The sequence below is a fragment of the Plectrocnemia conspersa genome, unplaced genomic scaffold (genome assembly GCF_051122295.1).
Source record: "Plectrocnemia conspersa isolate PC_06_02 unplaced genomic scaffold, ASM5112229v1 ptg000011l, whole genome shotgun sequence".
In the NCBI taxonomy this organism is placed as follows: Eukaryota; Metazoa; Arthropoda; class Insecta; order Trichoptera; family Polycentropodidae; genus Plectrocnemia; species Plectrocnemia conspersa.
Window position 1 is genome coordinate 3,430,583 of NW_028277175.1, and position 14,602 is coordinate 3,445,184.

The 14,602-nt window shown below is 29.2% G+C and overlaps 1 protein-coding gene across 9 annotated transcripts in view; it reads left to right on the forward strand.

The window, feature by feature from the left end:
* The window catches only part of Syt7 (Synaptotagmin 7), a 589,787-nt gene that overhangs the window by 237,189 nt on the left and 337,996 nt on the right, over positions 1 to 14,602 (forward strand). For 5 of the 9 annotated variants that reach the window (XM_088198052.1, XM_088198055.1, XM_088198054.1 and 2 more), the window contains one exon: positions 4,597 to 4,704. In XM_088198052.1, coding sequence (XP_088054178.1) covers positions 4,597 to 4,704 — 108 coding nt within the window. Of the gene's footprint in view, positions 1 to 3,552; positions 3,607 to 4,596; positions 4,709 to 14,602 lie in introns of those variants that run through there. The other 4 variants (XM_088198058.1, XM_088198059.1, XM_088198056.1 and 1 more) reach the window with 3 other exon arrangements.

Genomic DNA, 14,602 nt, shown 5'->3' on the forward strand with positions numbered 1-14,602 from the left:
ATTAAAAACTGATTAGGCTTTTACAATGGGACATTGCGTTGATGCCAAAACCGACCTTCTACTTGGGTCGTCGTGATTTATTGTTTGGTCAAATTAAAAGACGCATAACCATATTTAACGTTAATAAATTAGGAACTAGTCTGAATACTTTCGTCTTCTTTAGAAGATAAATAATTGTGTTGGAGCCTGAACCAATGGCTCTTGATTTGTTATATTATAATTAATCTGCAGATCTGATCGAAAAAATCTGTTGCGTTCGACTCTGGTAAAACATAGTAGCGTGTTTTTAAAACTTTAAAAAATCTTTTAAAGGCTTGTCCACGAAGTGATAGAGTTGCAAGGGGCTCTTATATGGTAATAAATTATTATATCCACAAAGGTAACTTAATTCATATCTGAAACATAAGAATTAAAGTTTGAACTAAAAAGTCACTGGCTCGTCATAGCAGCAGTAAAAGTACGAGCTTTTTGTAATCAACGAAAACTACTTTACTCTTAGCAGATTCGCTTCGTTGACATGACAGCCAGAGTAGCATAAGATAACCTTTACTTTGAAATAAAGTACTTTCACTGGTACTTATCTAATTGTAAACCATCTTTAAGGAAGCTGTATATGTCTTTCATTTATGTACTGCTTTTTTCCGCACGAAGATGGCTTTATACAAAACCACCGCTGCTTATTTTATATTTGCATTATAGCTCTTTTTCACAAGTTTTTTAGTCTTATTCTCCCTGACCTTTATGCGTAGCGGTCTTTGTTTTTATGTAAGCTCATAGTAGATTAAAATAAGATTTTCTACGATAGCCGAACATCAAGCATAGTCTAAGATTTTTATTCTGATGATGTGCTTGCTTGGGAGGGAGTGTATTTTGTCGTTCGTACTAATTTTAGTGCAAAAACCAAAGCGTCTTCACAACAGATCACTTAATACATTTTTTACAGCTAGGCGATGATAGAGCCTTTGTAGTATTATTAGCTAACCTGGCTTTTAGCATCCAATCAATATAGCATATGGTCGAATATCGTTTAACACGCAGTCATTATCTGTTTTGTTACTTGTAATGTAGTCCCAACCCAGAGATTTATCATACACGCAATCGCTTGAATACTATTAAATTAGGTTATGAGATGTTAACTGTTTTTTGAAAGTGTAGTCTTATGTAAAGATGACTTCTGATTAGAATGTTTTTCATTGCTTGTCTAAACTATACTGTGCATATCCTGATAATATTGTCAATACCAGATAGCATTAATTTGGTTTCAAAACAACTTTAAAAGCACACAAGTGCTCTGTTATTAAGCAGAGAGTAGTTATTCAGCAATTACTCGATGATACTGTGTAGACTGCAGCTGTGCTTGCCCTCCAACCTAAGCTGTCGCGAGCGACAACCGTGCTCGCTACATATATGAGGGCCCAATCAATCAAATATATAGCTCATTTTAAAGCAAAAAAACATTTTTTTTTATATTTTATTTCTATGCAAATTCAGCTTCTTAACGTTTTTTATGTAGTAAAGTTTTATGCAGGATTTTATTTAATAGAGTTATGAGTTTTTAAGTTTTTAAACTTGTCGCCATTTTGCAAAAAATTGCCACATTGGATTTTGCTAGCAAACATATACAGGATGCTTAAGAATTCTACATTGCAACCAAAATTCATTTCTTAGTCGGTTTAAATAAGCTTATACTGACCTTAACTATATTGCAAGTTTTATAAGCGTTTGTATGGTTGGCCGATCGACTCATAACACTAACCTTGTTTCGGAGCAAAAAACTTTTTTTTTATGTTATGTTAAGTTATGATACTTTAAGTTTTTAAATTTGCCGCCATTTTGAAAAAAAAAATTATATATTTTTTAATACCAAATATTATTGGGGTGCTTAATAATTCTATATAATAACAAAAATTCAATTCTCGATCATTAAAACAAAAAAATTACGAGCGTTAACTAAATCATAATCATAAGTCTCATATAAGCTTGTATGGGATGCTTGTTTTGAAGCAAAAAACTATTTTTTTGCTATTTAATTTGCGTAACTACTGATCTCTGGCATATCTAACCTTAATGAAAACAGATCTAAATAGGCACAGTAATGACCATTATTTTTTTTAATCATCAAAATAATATTTTGTAAGTAAACATACCATTTAGTTTAAAACCATGAGACAGGTGCGTATTGTGTCTACTTATAAAAATATATTTTATATGAAATTTTTTAATTTTATTTTTACCTCGATAATAAATGCGTGATTTCTTTTTTGAATTATTTTTGTGATTGTTTTGTTTATTTTTCTTCGTTTGTTTTTATAGCTTTAATAAATATTTTGTTCAACAGACATTTCTTAAATTATTTTATTGAAAAGATTAAAGCTAAAACTAGTCACTATTTAGTAAATATATAGAATAAACAAGATTGAGTGGAAACAGCAACTACTAAGTAAATATATATAGATTTTTTTCATTCCAAAAAAACTAAAAACCTGTTTATTTTCTCTTATTATTTATTGACAAATCAGTGATCGAAAATTTAGTCAAAATATACTCATAATATTTATTACGCTCTATTATTTTCAATTAATCATATTTGTTTTTTTGGATCGTGACACACATATAGACAAAAATTTTGACATGCCTAATTTTTATGTCACTAAAATCTTGCACTTAAATATTTTGTGTAGTAGCTGACAATTTGATACTAAAAAAATCATGCTATCCAAAACCAAATAATTTAATAACTGCACTGTAAAAAAGTAAGAATAGCCAAATGCTTATTAAAATGAATTTTGCCAAAACGCTAACCAAGGTTGCCAATAAAATTTATTTAACTTCCATAAACCCTGTGACATATTTATTGATCAATTATTTTTTTAACATTATCGGTATAATATTATATAATAAATAATTTTCATGTGTATCACATTAATCAAATATAAAATTAGGAAATTAATGATTGAAAAAAATTAAATAATTAAAAATAACCATATATGTATATGTACAATAAAACGTACATAGCTAAACCTATATATTTTAAGTTAAAATAGATTAATTCAATCTAAATAAATATAATCAAACCTAACAATCCTAAGCAAACGTAACCTTATTTAATATATCTGACCTATAATATTACCCTTTAATTAATATCCATCTAAATATATAATAATAAATTTTAAATAAATCATATGTACAGTACTTGTTAGTGTTTTGTAAATTATTAATCACCCTATCGCTTAAAAACCACGTAGTACTATTAACATTTATATATTTATATAAGTAGCAATTTATATTATAATCTTAGAGTTTTAGACTGCTTATTAGTTATATAGGTAAAATATTTAAAAATGTTATAAGGTTTCTACAAATTAGAGTAGAATACATAAATAAATGTAGTAAAAAATAGCACTAAAACAATATTAATATTTTAATAGTAGAAATTATTTAATTACTATTTTTATTTATTATTATTACTTTTTAAATACATACACAAATATAACATTAAACATATTGCACATTACACATTTATAATCATTTATAATTAATTTTTCATGAAAGAAGTTCCATAAAATGTATGAAGACCATGCAAGCTGCCTTATCGCCATTTCGCAAGTATATAATATTATTATTTTATATTGCATTGCTTATTTTAGAATAGTTTGTATAGTCGTATATTTCCCAGTTGCTCCAGATCAAATTAAACTTATTCCCATGTGTAAAAACGAAAAAATAAAGCCATTAAGGCGAGATAAATTCAGAGGCTGTTTTAAACCTTTCTTTGTTAAACCTCTTTCGTTTCACGTCAGAGGCTCGAGGGATAACTGGGCCGTAAGTAGAAAAAAAACATGCGCACAAAAAGAAAGTTTTCATTATTAAGCCGTGTCCGATAAGTGGTGTTAAAGTTTTATGCCTCCCGTCGGAACGAAACGGATCGAAAAAATAAGGGTGCGAAAATGTTTTGATACACAGGGCCGCCGATGGAAACCATTCAATGCATTGAATGATATAGAAAAAAACATTGAAAGCTATTTCAATTCAAGCCCTTTTTATCAATGTTTGCATATGTATATAAAGTTGTGATACTGAAGCAATATCTATTGAAAATATAATAAATAAAATATAGCACAGAAGGTAAGTAAATGTCGATATAGTATAATAGAAAGTTTTTTTTATACATTAATCCAACACAATTTTTTATAAATTATACCAAAAACTGTAATGCTTTAAAATTAATATTTATAAGTTATAGGTCCACTAGCTTATTTTATATACATATAAAAGTGTCAGCTATAAAAATAAAAAAGTAAAGATAAATATTTTTTTTATTGTTTATTAAAAATCTCATATCTGGTAAGCTCTTGATGCAAGAAAAAAATACTTAGACATAAATCTATGGTGATTACAACAGATTTTCCCTGTACAATATAAGGGATGGTAATTTTTTTTTTATATATGTTTATTTATTTTTAAGCGTGGAAGGTTAATGAAATATTTCTAATTTTTTGTATAGTCTGTTTATAAAAAAAATAAGTCGTTTCAATTTGTTGCTGTGATTGATACCGGTTAACTGTGGATTTGACGTGATGAATTTGATCTTTTCAGGCTGGACCACGGCTCTGGGTCTGGCGTAGAGCAGACGGTCGAGAAAAAGTCCAAACTGAATGGATTTCTCAGTTTGAAAACGCCACTCATCAGCACAAAGACTTTGGGGTGAGTCTCCGATTTTTTATATTATTATTGTTCATTTTTCATATTTGTGAATGTCATCGTGCGACGTGTGAGTGACATAATAAAATGCTGTTTCGGGAATATAAAGTGCGCAGTAGTTTGTTGCGTTTGCCAGAAAATTTATATTAGAGTCGCGGGTAGTTCTAAGACATCTAGCGGCTGGATGTAAAAATTTAAAATACATTTGCGGAAAAAGCGATTTTCACTGGTTTGAAACTTGGCTAGATGTTGGTGGAAATTTAGTTGTTTATGTTAGTGTTTAAATCGTACAACGTGGAGCGTATTTATATTTTGTAAAAATTATTGCAAACGCGATTTTGGACGATTGAATTAAAATTTAAATTGTGTAGAATTTTGTATTATATTTGTATACAAATACAATGTAAATCCAACACTAATATTTATATTTTTATTATGAAAAATAGAACTAGCAAAAGTTTGTATTTTTTAAATGTAAAAAATGTTACATTATAGTCTATTTGCAAAGGCTCAAAAAGCTGTGTCGCGAATATGTAATTCTTTGATTTATTTATATAATTTAATTTTCCGAATAAAATAGCAGCATATTAAATTATGTGAAATTAAGGGTTTTAACACTTTTATTCATAAAAAATAATTTAGCAGAAAATGGTTAATATTAGCTATTTTTTTATATAAAATAAATTTATAAAAATGATCAATTATTGTAGGCGCATATATATTTAATTTTTTTTTGTGAAAATAAAATTAAATGAATATAAAATTTTAAATTTTCCCAAAAAAATGTCTTAAAAATTAACTGGATTCTAAATAAAAAATATATATTTGAACAATTAGTAAATTTTTTATATAAATATATATTTTATATTACCTTGATGATTTTTAACCTAAGTAAAATTATAATTATTCCCTAAAATATGAATTTCATCATTAATTATTTAACACATAAAAAAAGATAGTTTTTATAAGTATGATTATACGTTATTAGAATATTAGACAGGCTACTTTTAAATGCCCTATTCACTCATATAGTAACCATTGTTTTTTTTAATAAATGAACAAAAATCTGTTTTCGACCGTTATTTTATATAAGCATTATTTTTTCTTAAAAAATGTCAAAATTTGGTCTTAAACGGATATTAAATTTTTAACAAACTTTCAGTAAATCTCTATTTGAGTCATATAAACAATAACACTTTTTATTAAATTAATTGTGTTCTTAATTAAAAAAATTCTTAATAATTAATATTTTTCATGGTCTTAAAATTAATGTCTAGTAACGCATAATATATTTAGTAAAATATAATAGTAAAAACTTAGGAAGCAAAATTTTATATAAAAAACTTATTCTTTAATATTAGCTAACTAAAGTTAAGAAATATTACTCTCTTAATAAATACACGTCTATGAATGATGTTTGTATTTTATGTTAGAAAACTTCTTAAAGAGTAATGTTTATCTCGAGTGGCGCAATTAAAAGTAGCCCATGCATAATTAATTAACTTAATAAATTTTATTAAAAATAATAATAATAATATTATAGATTTGATTTTTCAGTACTTAAATTATTATTTTTATTTAAGTTACACATTAACACTGTTTCACAATCTTCTTTGATCTTGTGTTGCGACTTTCTTAGGCTCTTAAAAATTATATTATACTCAAAACTGATAACGTAGTAGTCAAAGCTATAAGCAAAATTGTATCATCTGTTATTTAATATCATATATTTTATTTAAAAGTTTTCTTATAGTATATTTTTATTCATTAAAATAATAAATATACAAAATAAAAAGAGAGATTTTAGCAAAATTATTAATTTAATAAATATATGTCTATTATTGATGTATTTTACACTAGATAAGTCGTAGTGTAATTATAATTATCCCAAGCGTAATTAAATCACTAAATGTATGTTTTATAAAAAAACAAATTTAACTAACGTATTATAGATTCGATTTTCAAGTAGTAAATTATTACTTTTATTAAAATAACACAAAAATATTTAGGAAGTCCAATAAAAGAGAATACTTAATACCACTATAAATTTAACGAAGCCATTAAGCACCATAAAAAATATTATTTTATGCGTAAAAATGTGCAAAAGACAATGCGTCTATTTGCATAATAACCGCTTCTGTCAACTATCACATATAATGCTCTTTAAAAGTTTTAACCCTTCGGGCTTGTACGCCTAAAACAGATTTTGAGTCCCAGGGACGTTTTATTTTTTAATAGAGAATATTGATATTTACATTTGATATCAAGTTTTATATTAAAATTATATTCACTTAATACTGTGAGAACCACTGGAATATTAAAGTTAACGTACTTTGGCGGTAATAGCGTTAAATGTACTTCGTTGGTTAAAAATCAATCGATGCAATTGCACCACCAACATCCGCATCTGTGATTCGAGATGATAAGGTATGTGACATGATCGAGACGAGACGGTCAGAGGGGATTTGAGACGGCGGGCGATCAGATACGAGCTCAGATAGCAAACGACATCTGAGGCAAATCGAGAGAGACATCAGCGATTCGTCTAGAAAATAGCGCGATTACAATCTCAGTCTCTCCACCAAAACACAGTCAACGAAATACAGTTCGACACTATTTTTTGCTGTGGGGATTTGTATATAATGAAAACAAATTGTTACCAGATTTTCCAGCGGCTATTTTGGCTGCAAAGTCACTACCCTTTGGCCCTAAAATATTTTTCTCATTCTCAAAAATATACTAAATGAAAAATCGCAATAAAGCTATTATAGTTATATTGTAACTACATGAAACGATTATTCTTTCGTACTTTGAATATTTTTTTAAATTCAATGTATTAACAAACAGTTCGACTTTCACGAAAATTACTCGACAAAAGATAAAATTCATATAGAACTTAATAGTTTAACAGTTACTTTTCTAAACTTTATTTTCTTCTTCATTAGGGCTTTATGTACTTTATTATTCTTCTTCTTACTTTTGAAGCATATGTATAAAAAGGTGAATATTTTATTTTGTATTATTTTTTTTGCTTATGAAATAATCAGTTAACTATTTCTATATTCAAAAATATCTTATAATTGTCATTTAATAAATTATTTTAATATTTAATATTATCTATATTATACATAATGTTATAGAGAAACTTTTTAATGTTAACTTACTTGTAATAGTTTCATTGTTCTTTTTGAAGAAAAAAAAAGTTTTCCCAAAACAAAGTCGTCAAAATTCTTCACGACACACTTTATCTTACAGTCGAAATAAAAACTGAGCCAATATCCCAAAACCGTACATCGAATAAAATTTTGGCACCCCGATTGCGTAACGGGCGTGGGTCGGCACAAGATAGAACTTTTCCGGCTTTCGTTCAAGCGAGGCACAAGTAATGAACCTGAAAGTTTTAACAGCTCATACAAACGCGCATCCTTCCATATACCATACGTAATTATAATGAGCCCAAAATAAATAGCTCAACAATAAAAATCAGTTAAATGTACCAGCGTGGTTATATCTAACAGAACGTTGTTTTTCCTTCGTTCACCTTTTCCGCTCTACGCGAAAGAATTCACCGATAAAATTTCAATTAAAATCGTTACGCGATATCGGCCAAATTTATATTTCGCCGTCCATTTTAAATTCAAATTTATGATCTTTCACTTCGCAGCCCGGGAGCGTAAATTTTTCGACCCGGTAAATTGTAGGCTGCTCTGTACCAAAAGCTGTATTGCGTTTGTGAATGTTTCAGAATGAAACATCTGTTGTATTAAAGAAGATTGTGTTCATTGATAATAACCTGCCCTTAAAATAAGGCAGAAATATATTTATTTTAAAGATATATTTTTTTGTATTCTAACAACATAAGCAGATGCATGTAACTGTAATTTAACACGATATATCGCCATATTATATCTTTAGATATTTTTCAATAAATTCTTAAGTATTTGTATGGCTTGTAATTTCTTTAGCAATAAAAAAATTAACTTATATTATGCTGTAAGTGTTTTTCTATATTCTTTCTTAATTTTGACAGTTTATTTATTTAGCTCTATGTTTTTCTTTTATTGATTTGCAAAATCATTTTTAGAACTGCAGATAATTTTAATTATATTTAATTAAATTCATAAGATAATTATTTTAGGCAGTCAAATATATCTAATAAAACAAAACACTTTAATTTCTACTATCAAACATTTGATTTTCTATTTACTTGATATGTTTGCTTAAGCAGCATCTTTAAGTCCTCACAATTTATTATTATCAGTCACTTTCCCTTTCTAACTTAAATAATTTCAACTTTATAAAATCTATGTTCAAATAAATAAAATCATTAAAGAAAAATTAAATACCTAAAAATTCAGTTTCAATCAATATATAGCTTGTAAAAAAATTGCAAATATTAAATTGACTAATATAAAGTTTGTGGCTTTCACACAAAAATACTGCTGAAAAATAATTCAACAATTTTAGTTACGTTTTTAGCCTATCAATCTTTTTTATGTTACGTTAAACTATTTTGTTTCTCATTCTTAAAAGTCAAAGATTTTTTGATAATCCTTAAAAAATGCAGATTTTCAATCGACTGATATAAAATTCGAAGTTTTCGCATTAAAACCATAAATAATAAAATCATTTTTTTGCTATTTAAGATAAGTATTACATTCAATATATTGGCTAAGCAAAAATGTTAAATAAGTTGTGTACTTTTTGCACTAAGTACAACTTAGTCTAAGATAAAATTTTCACGTGCTACCAAAAATCTTCCGCATGTCAGTTCGTGACACGCTTGTCACCTGTTTGCTATCCCTGTTTTATATTATTATATAATCTGCTTATAATATTTATAAAATAATTAAATTTTATGTTTATGTATCTACTTAGCTAAATTGTATTACATATTAAGTTTAAATGGAAACTCGCAAGATTAAATCTGTTCCTAAATTTGAATTGCTCTTTCGAGACCCATACACGCACCGTCTAAAAATCGCCATTAAAATGTAAAAAGTATCATATAAAACAGACTTAATGACGTCTAACGAATTGTATGGTTTAGCCAGGTTTAATATTTTTTTTAACCGTGTGGTTAAGTATATAGAATGAGATGCGTAACCGATGGTGCGCGAGCGGTTGAATTATTAGCTAGCTTTATTACGTTGCGGACAACAGATAAGCAACTGAATAAAAAAAATACGCACATGATAACGATAGGGGCTTTAACGGCCGTTTTGTTTTTGTATGAAGTCAGCGAAAATTTAACAAAAAATATACATAATAGTGACATATCTTGCGAGAGCAATATGAAGCTGCTGACCAATTTATTATATACGTGCCTTACACATGTTATAATATAATAGTGATTAGAAATTTGATTATTGAAAATCGAGATAAATATGTTCACAGATAACATTTATTTGAATGGTTGACATCAAATAATACTTAAAGATGCAGTTATATCTCAAACAGGCGCGTATGGTGAGATACATTCCCTTTCGCTCGCTCGTGTGTTAAATGACGTGAGTGAGTAAGAGATAAGTGCGTGCGTTACATGCGTTCCGCACGCCTACTTTTGGACTTTTAAACTGCTTTAATACGCTGGAATTCAGTGGGTTCTAAGAATCAGTCATTAAAGATTCACATCTTTATTAAGACAGACAAACTTAGAATTCTAGAATGGATGACCATCTGATGGAGGACTTATATCACAAATTTAATCAAAAACGCTCAGAAGCGTATTCAATAGCGTCCGTTCGAGACGTGTAATTCCTTCTGGTAAGTTTGCACACGTCATGTGTACGGTACATATGACTAGCATTATGGGGTATATGTCTCGTGTATTACGAATATTCGAAACGTGCACACAAAATGCATAACAAGCAAAGTCTCGGGGCGTCGAACGTGTATTTTATAATTTATGGAGCGTCGTTTCCAATAAGAGGTGGGCGGGTGGCTGTGCACCGAATGCCACTACATCTGCACTTTATTGGAGTCGTTCCAAAAACACGTTTTGTGTGTTTTGTGTCTCGAGAGGGCACTCATGACTGTCCAATTTAGCCGAGCGCCAATCAAGTTTTACGGAGACGTTTGTGAGTGGAGGAAGATAGACGAAAATTACCGGTGAATCAATCTAAATGCGCCCTAGCGAGGCAAGGCTAACGCACCCGTGAACTTTACAGTGTATCGTAATAGTAGGGGTCGTCGATCTTTTGATGCATATTTTTATAGGTCGTAAATTATTATGTATAGAATATGTTTCTTGGTACATTCATACTAGAAAGAATCTAGCATATGATACAAGTATAAGTTTATTATAACTTGACTAAATCAGAATGAATTACAAATGTCAAACGAATAACGAATCATCTTAAGATTTTAATAAAAATTATATAAATCTGTCATCAGGTAGTACAGTTTTATAATGATCAAATATATTTTGCTCGTGATGAAGTAACACAAACATTCAATTTTGATCTTCTGCCATTTTCTTATTTTTAATGACATGCATACGGCAAAGAATTACTCTTAATTTGTATTAAATTTTTGCACAAATGCGGATTCAATTGTCCTTACAAAAATAGCTTATGATCGATTAAATTTATTACATTAAATTATTGCCAAATGTCACATTGTTGTATTTTTCATGTTTTATTTTACGGTGTAGTTTTTTGATCTGAAATACTTTTTTAAGAATTAGAGAAAGACGTTAGAGTAAAGAGGTTTTTAATGCATAGCAAGTGTTTGCAATAAGGCGTTAAAGATGCTCGATTTGGTTATGCGGAGCGCGTTTCACTTTTATTATTTGTTGCCAATTATTTTTTTTGTATGGTAGGTAAATTGCTTTATATTATTCCGGTATTTTTTTATAAAATGCTTTGGATTTTTTTTATAGTTGCCGAGAGGTGGCCTTAGGCATTTGGCAGTCAACTACTAGTCAGTAGTTAGCTCTTAGCTTTTCGGGTTTTGTTTTAGTACAAAACTCGAAATGAAGCAAGGTGACGCGAATAAAAGCCGCAGTTGCGTTAGCCAGCAAAGTATTAGTAATACTCTTGAGCATAACTAGCTTAGTTAAGTATTTAAAAAAAAACATTAAAAATTGAATAGCGTTAAAAAAAAGTCGCGCTCCGCGTACCTGAAAACATTTTTTTATTTTGAGATCAAAGGGACTTTGTAACCAAAATAGATGCCAAAAAATCTGGCATGTCAAGTTGCATCCTATTGGCTGAATGCCAGTGGAATAGCTGAGATCTGATTGTCTGCTTCTCTGCCCGTTTCAAGTCTTGAATATTTTTCATTCAAAACGGCTCCGTCAAATCACAGATGCGAATGTTGGTTGGTCAATTGCATCACTCGATGAACTCATTAACAAAATATGCAAAATATAGGTATTGAAGTGAAACTTTCAAAGATATTTAATACAAAAAGTGTTTTTAAACCCGAGATTTTCAAACCAAGAATTACTAAAAAAAATGTAGTAGTTATTTAATATTTGCTTATAAAAATAACGAAAAATAATTTTATTACCTTTGTAGATTTTTTTAGTTTGATTCTGAATTGTTTTTTTATTACATTACAACTAAAATACAAATATTCCTAAAACGTTGGTTAGTCAGTATATTTTATAGATGTACATTCATTCAAAGTCGAACTGAATGCTTTAGTCCTAAGTTTATGAAGTAATATATTGGTTATTGTTAAAACATACTTGCAAGTTTTGCGAAAAATTAAAAGAAATCAAGAGCTAGAAACAGTTTCTTTATGATATAGTGACTGTTGCCATCCGTTTTTGTGTTTTTCTTTTTTTTGAAATATATTGGGGAAATTTTTATGCTTAAAAGCCAAGTTCCCATTTAAGGACTGAGAGATCCAAAGTTCTATCTTAACCGTTTTATTTTCTTAGTAACCAGGGGATAAATCTGTCTTGTGTTTGTCTTTTTGAATTACTCTAACGGCTTCGCTACTCCTCAAAAACAATAGTCTAGATTAGGTGGTTATTAGCCTTTAATATTGCGTAATAATTTATATCTTGCCAGTGATTAAAAACAAGCGACTTCTGTGAAAATCCTGCCTTGAGATTAATTACCTTTCTCATGCAAACACGCACATTAAAAAAAAAAATCATACTGTATGATAGTGTGCTTGACAAAATCATTTACTTCTTTTTGCCCAATCACTTGCTATATATATTATAATGATAAAAAACGCATTGTACAGGCTTGGCCATTATATATTGGGGCACTGCAATAAACGTGTTATGTCCTAAATAATAGTTAAAATATAAATCAAAGGTTTTTTTAAGCTTATTTTTACCATTTAGTATGCACACCCTAAGCTTTAATTACAGCTGCAATCCTTTTTGGAATACCCTCCATTTTATCTGTAATTTTTCTCACCGCTCAATTTTAGATTTGCAAATGTGTTATAAGTCACCCATAAAGTGACTGTGAAGGCCATTCTAAAAGCGTCAAACTCAAAGACGCAAATCAACCCCTGCTTTATAGTGAAGTATACCACTGAGCGTTTTCTTGCTGGAATCGGATGGTAGCGTGGTCTGTGCTTGTAAATATTTTTCAGTAGAAATCCACTAAAGTGGATTTCAACATTGAAATATAAATTTCACTGTTCATTACACCCTTACAAGTGTACAGGTTTCTTCCCCTGCTGCTGCCATGCAACCCAGACCATAACGCTTCCGCCAACATATTTAACTTTAGGTAGTACGCAATCAGCTAGATATTATTTGTCCGACTCTTTAACGCACGTGTACTACACTAAACGTCGCAAAAACTTCAAAAAGTATGATTATTAAAAAAAATATTGCTTTAGAAAATTTGGAATAAATTAAGTTTTTTAATATTTTTTAATATGTGGTTACGAAAAAGAGTGCTATAAAAAATCTACCAGTGTTCTACGAGCTTTAGACGTAAACTGTAAAATGCCTAAAAGCAGGGGTCCTTAAAAATTTTAGGCCGAGGGCAAAATATATATTTTTAAATAGTATAAGTAATACATATTATATGTTATTTTTAAAGTTCAAATACATATGTACATATATACAATTAATAACATAAGCTTACAATAAAATATAACAATGGGTCAAGTAACTAATCTATGGATTTTTAATGTATTATGATTTTGAGCATTAAATGTAAATCTACCAAAACCGTTATCGGAAATAAAAACTTTTAGATCAAGTTTTAAACTAGTTTTAGTTGCACTCCTACTTGACAAAGTAAACATGACATAATGCGCTTTTTTTTTAAGTGATTTTTATATTTCTATGTGTATGCTATATTTAAAGTATTGCTTAAAAAAGTGTATTTTGTTACATATATCTGGCGTGTATCATAAACTGAAGCGTACAGGTCATACTTAAATAGTATATTTATTGTTGCATTGGTAAATCTTTCTTGAAGTTGTCAGTATTTATTCTCGAGCGCGTGTCCTAGATGTGATGCTTCAACAGGAGGCATAGAGCAAAGTAGTAGTCCGAGTGACGAGGCGTAGTGGAATCGGGTGTGTCTAGTTTGGTTTTGTGCCGCGTTATATACACCGTCGTGTGAGTAAGGATCGAAAGAATGCGGACGACTTCCGACGGTTGCTAGGTCCGCGGGTACCGCTCCAGGGACTTCAGTTGCGCGTGTTCGTGTTATGTATAAATCCTTATAAATAAGCTTAAAAATTATATTTTATTCCATTTTGTTAAATGTACTCATCTTACATCAGCGATAAAAAGTTTGACGAAGTTCTCACTACCGACGCGAGTATTTTGAGAGTCTCTGTTATGAAGCAATTACATGTAAGCCTCTCCTCGAAACTTGCCAATTTTCAACAAGAGGGGTTTGAATTTTCCACCTGGATTAAGATTATACAGCACAGACCTATTATATTCGTCTTTCTCTTATGCTGT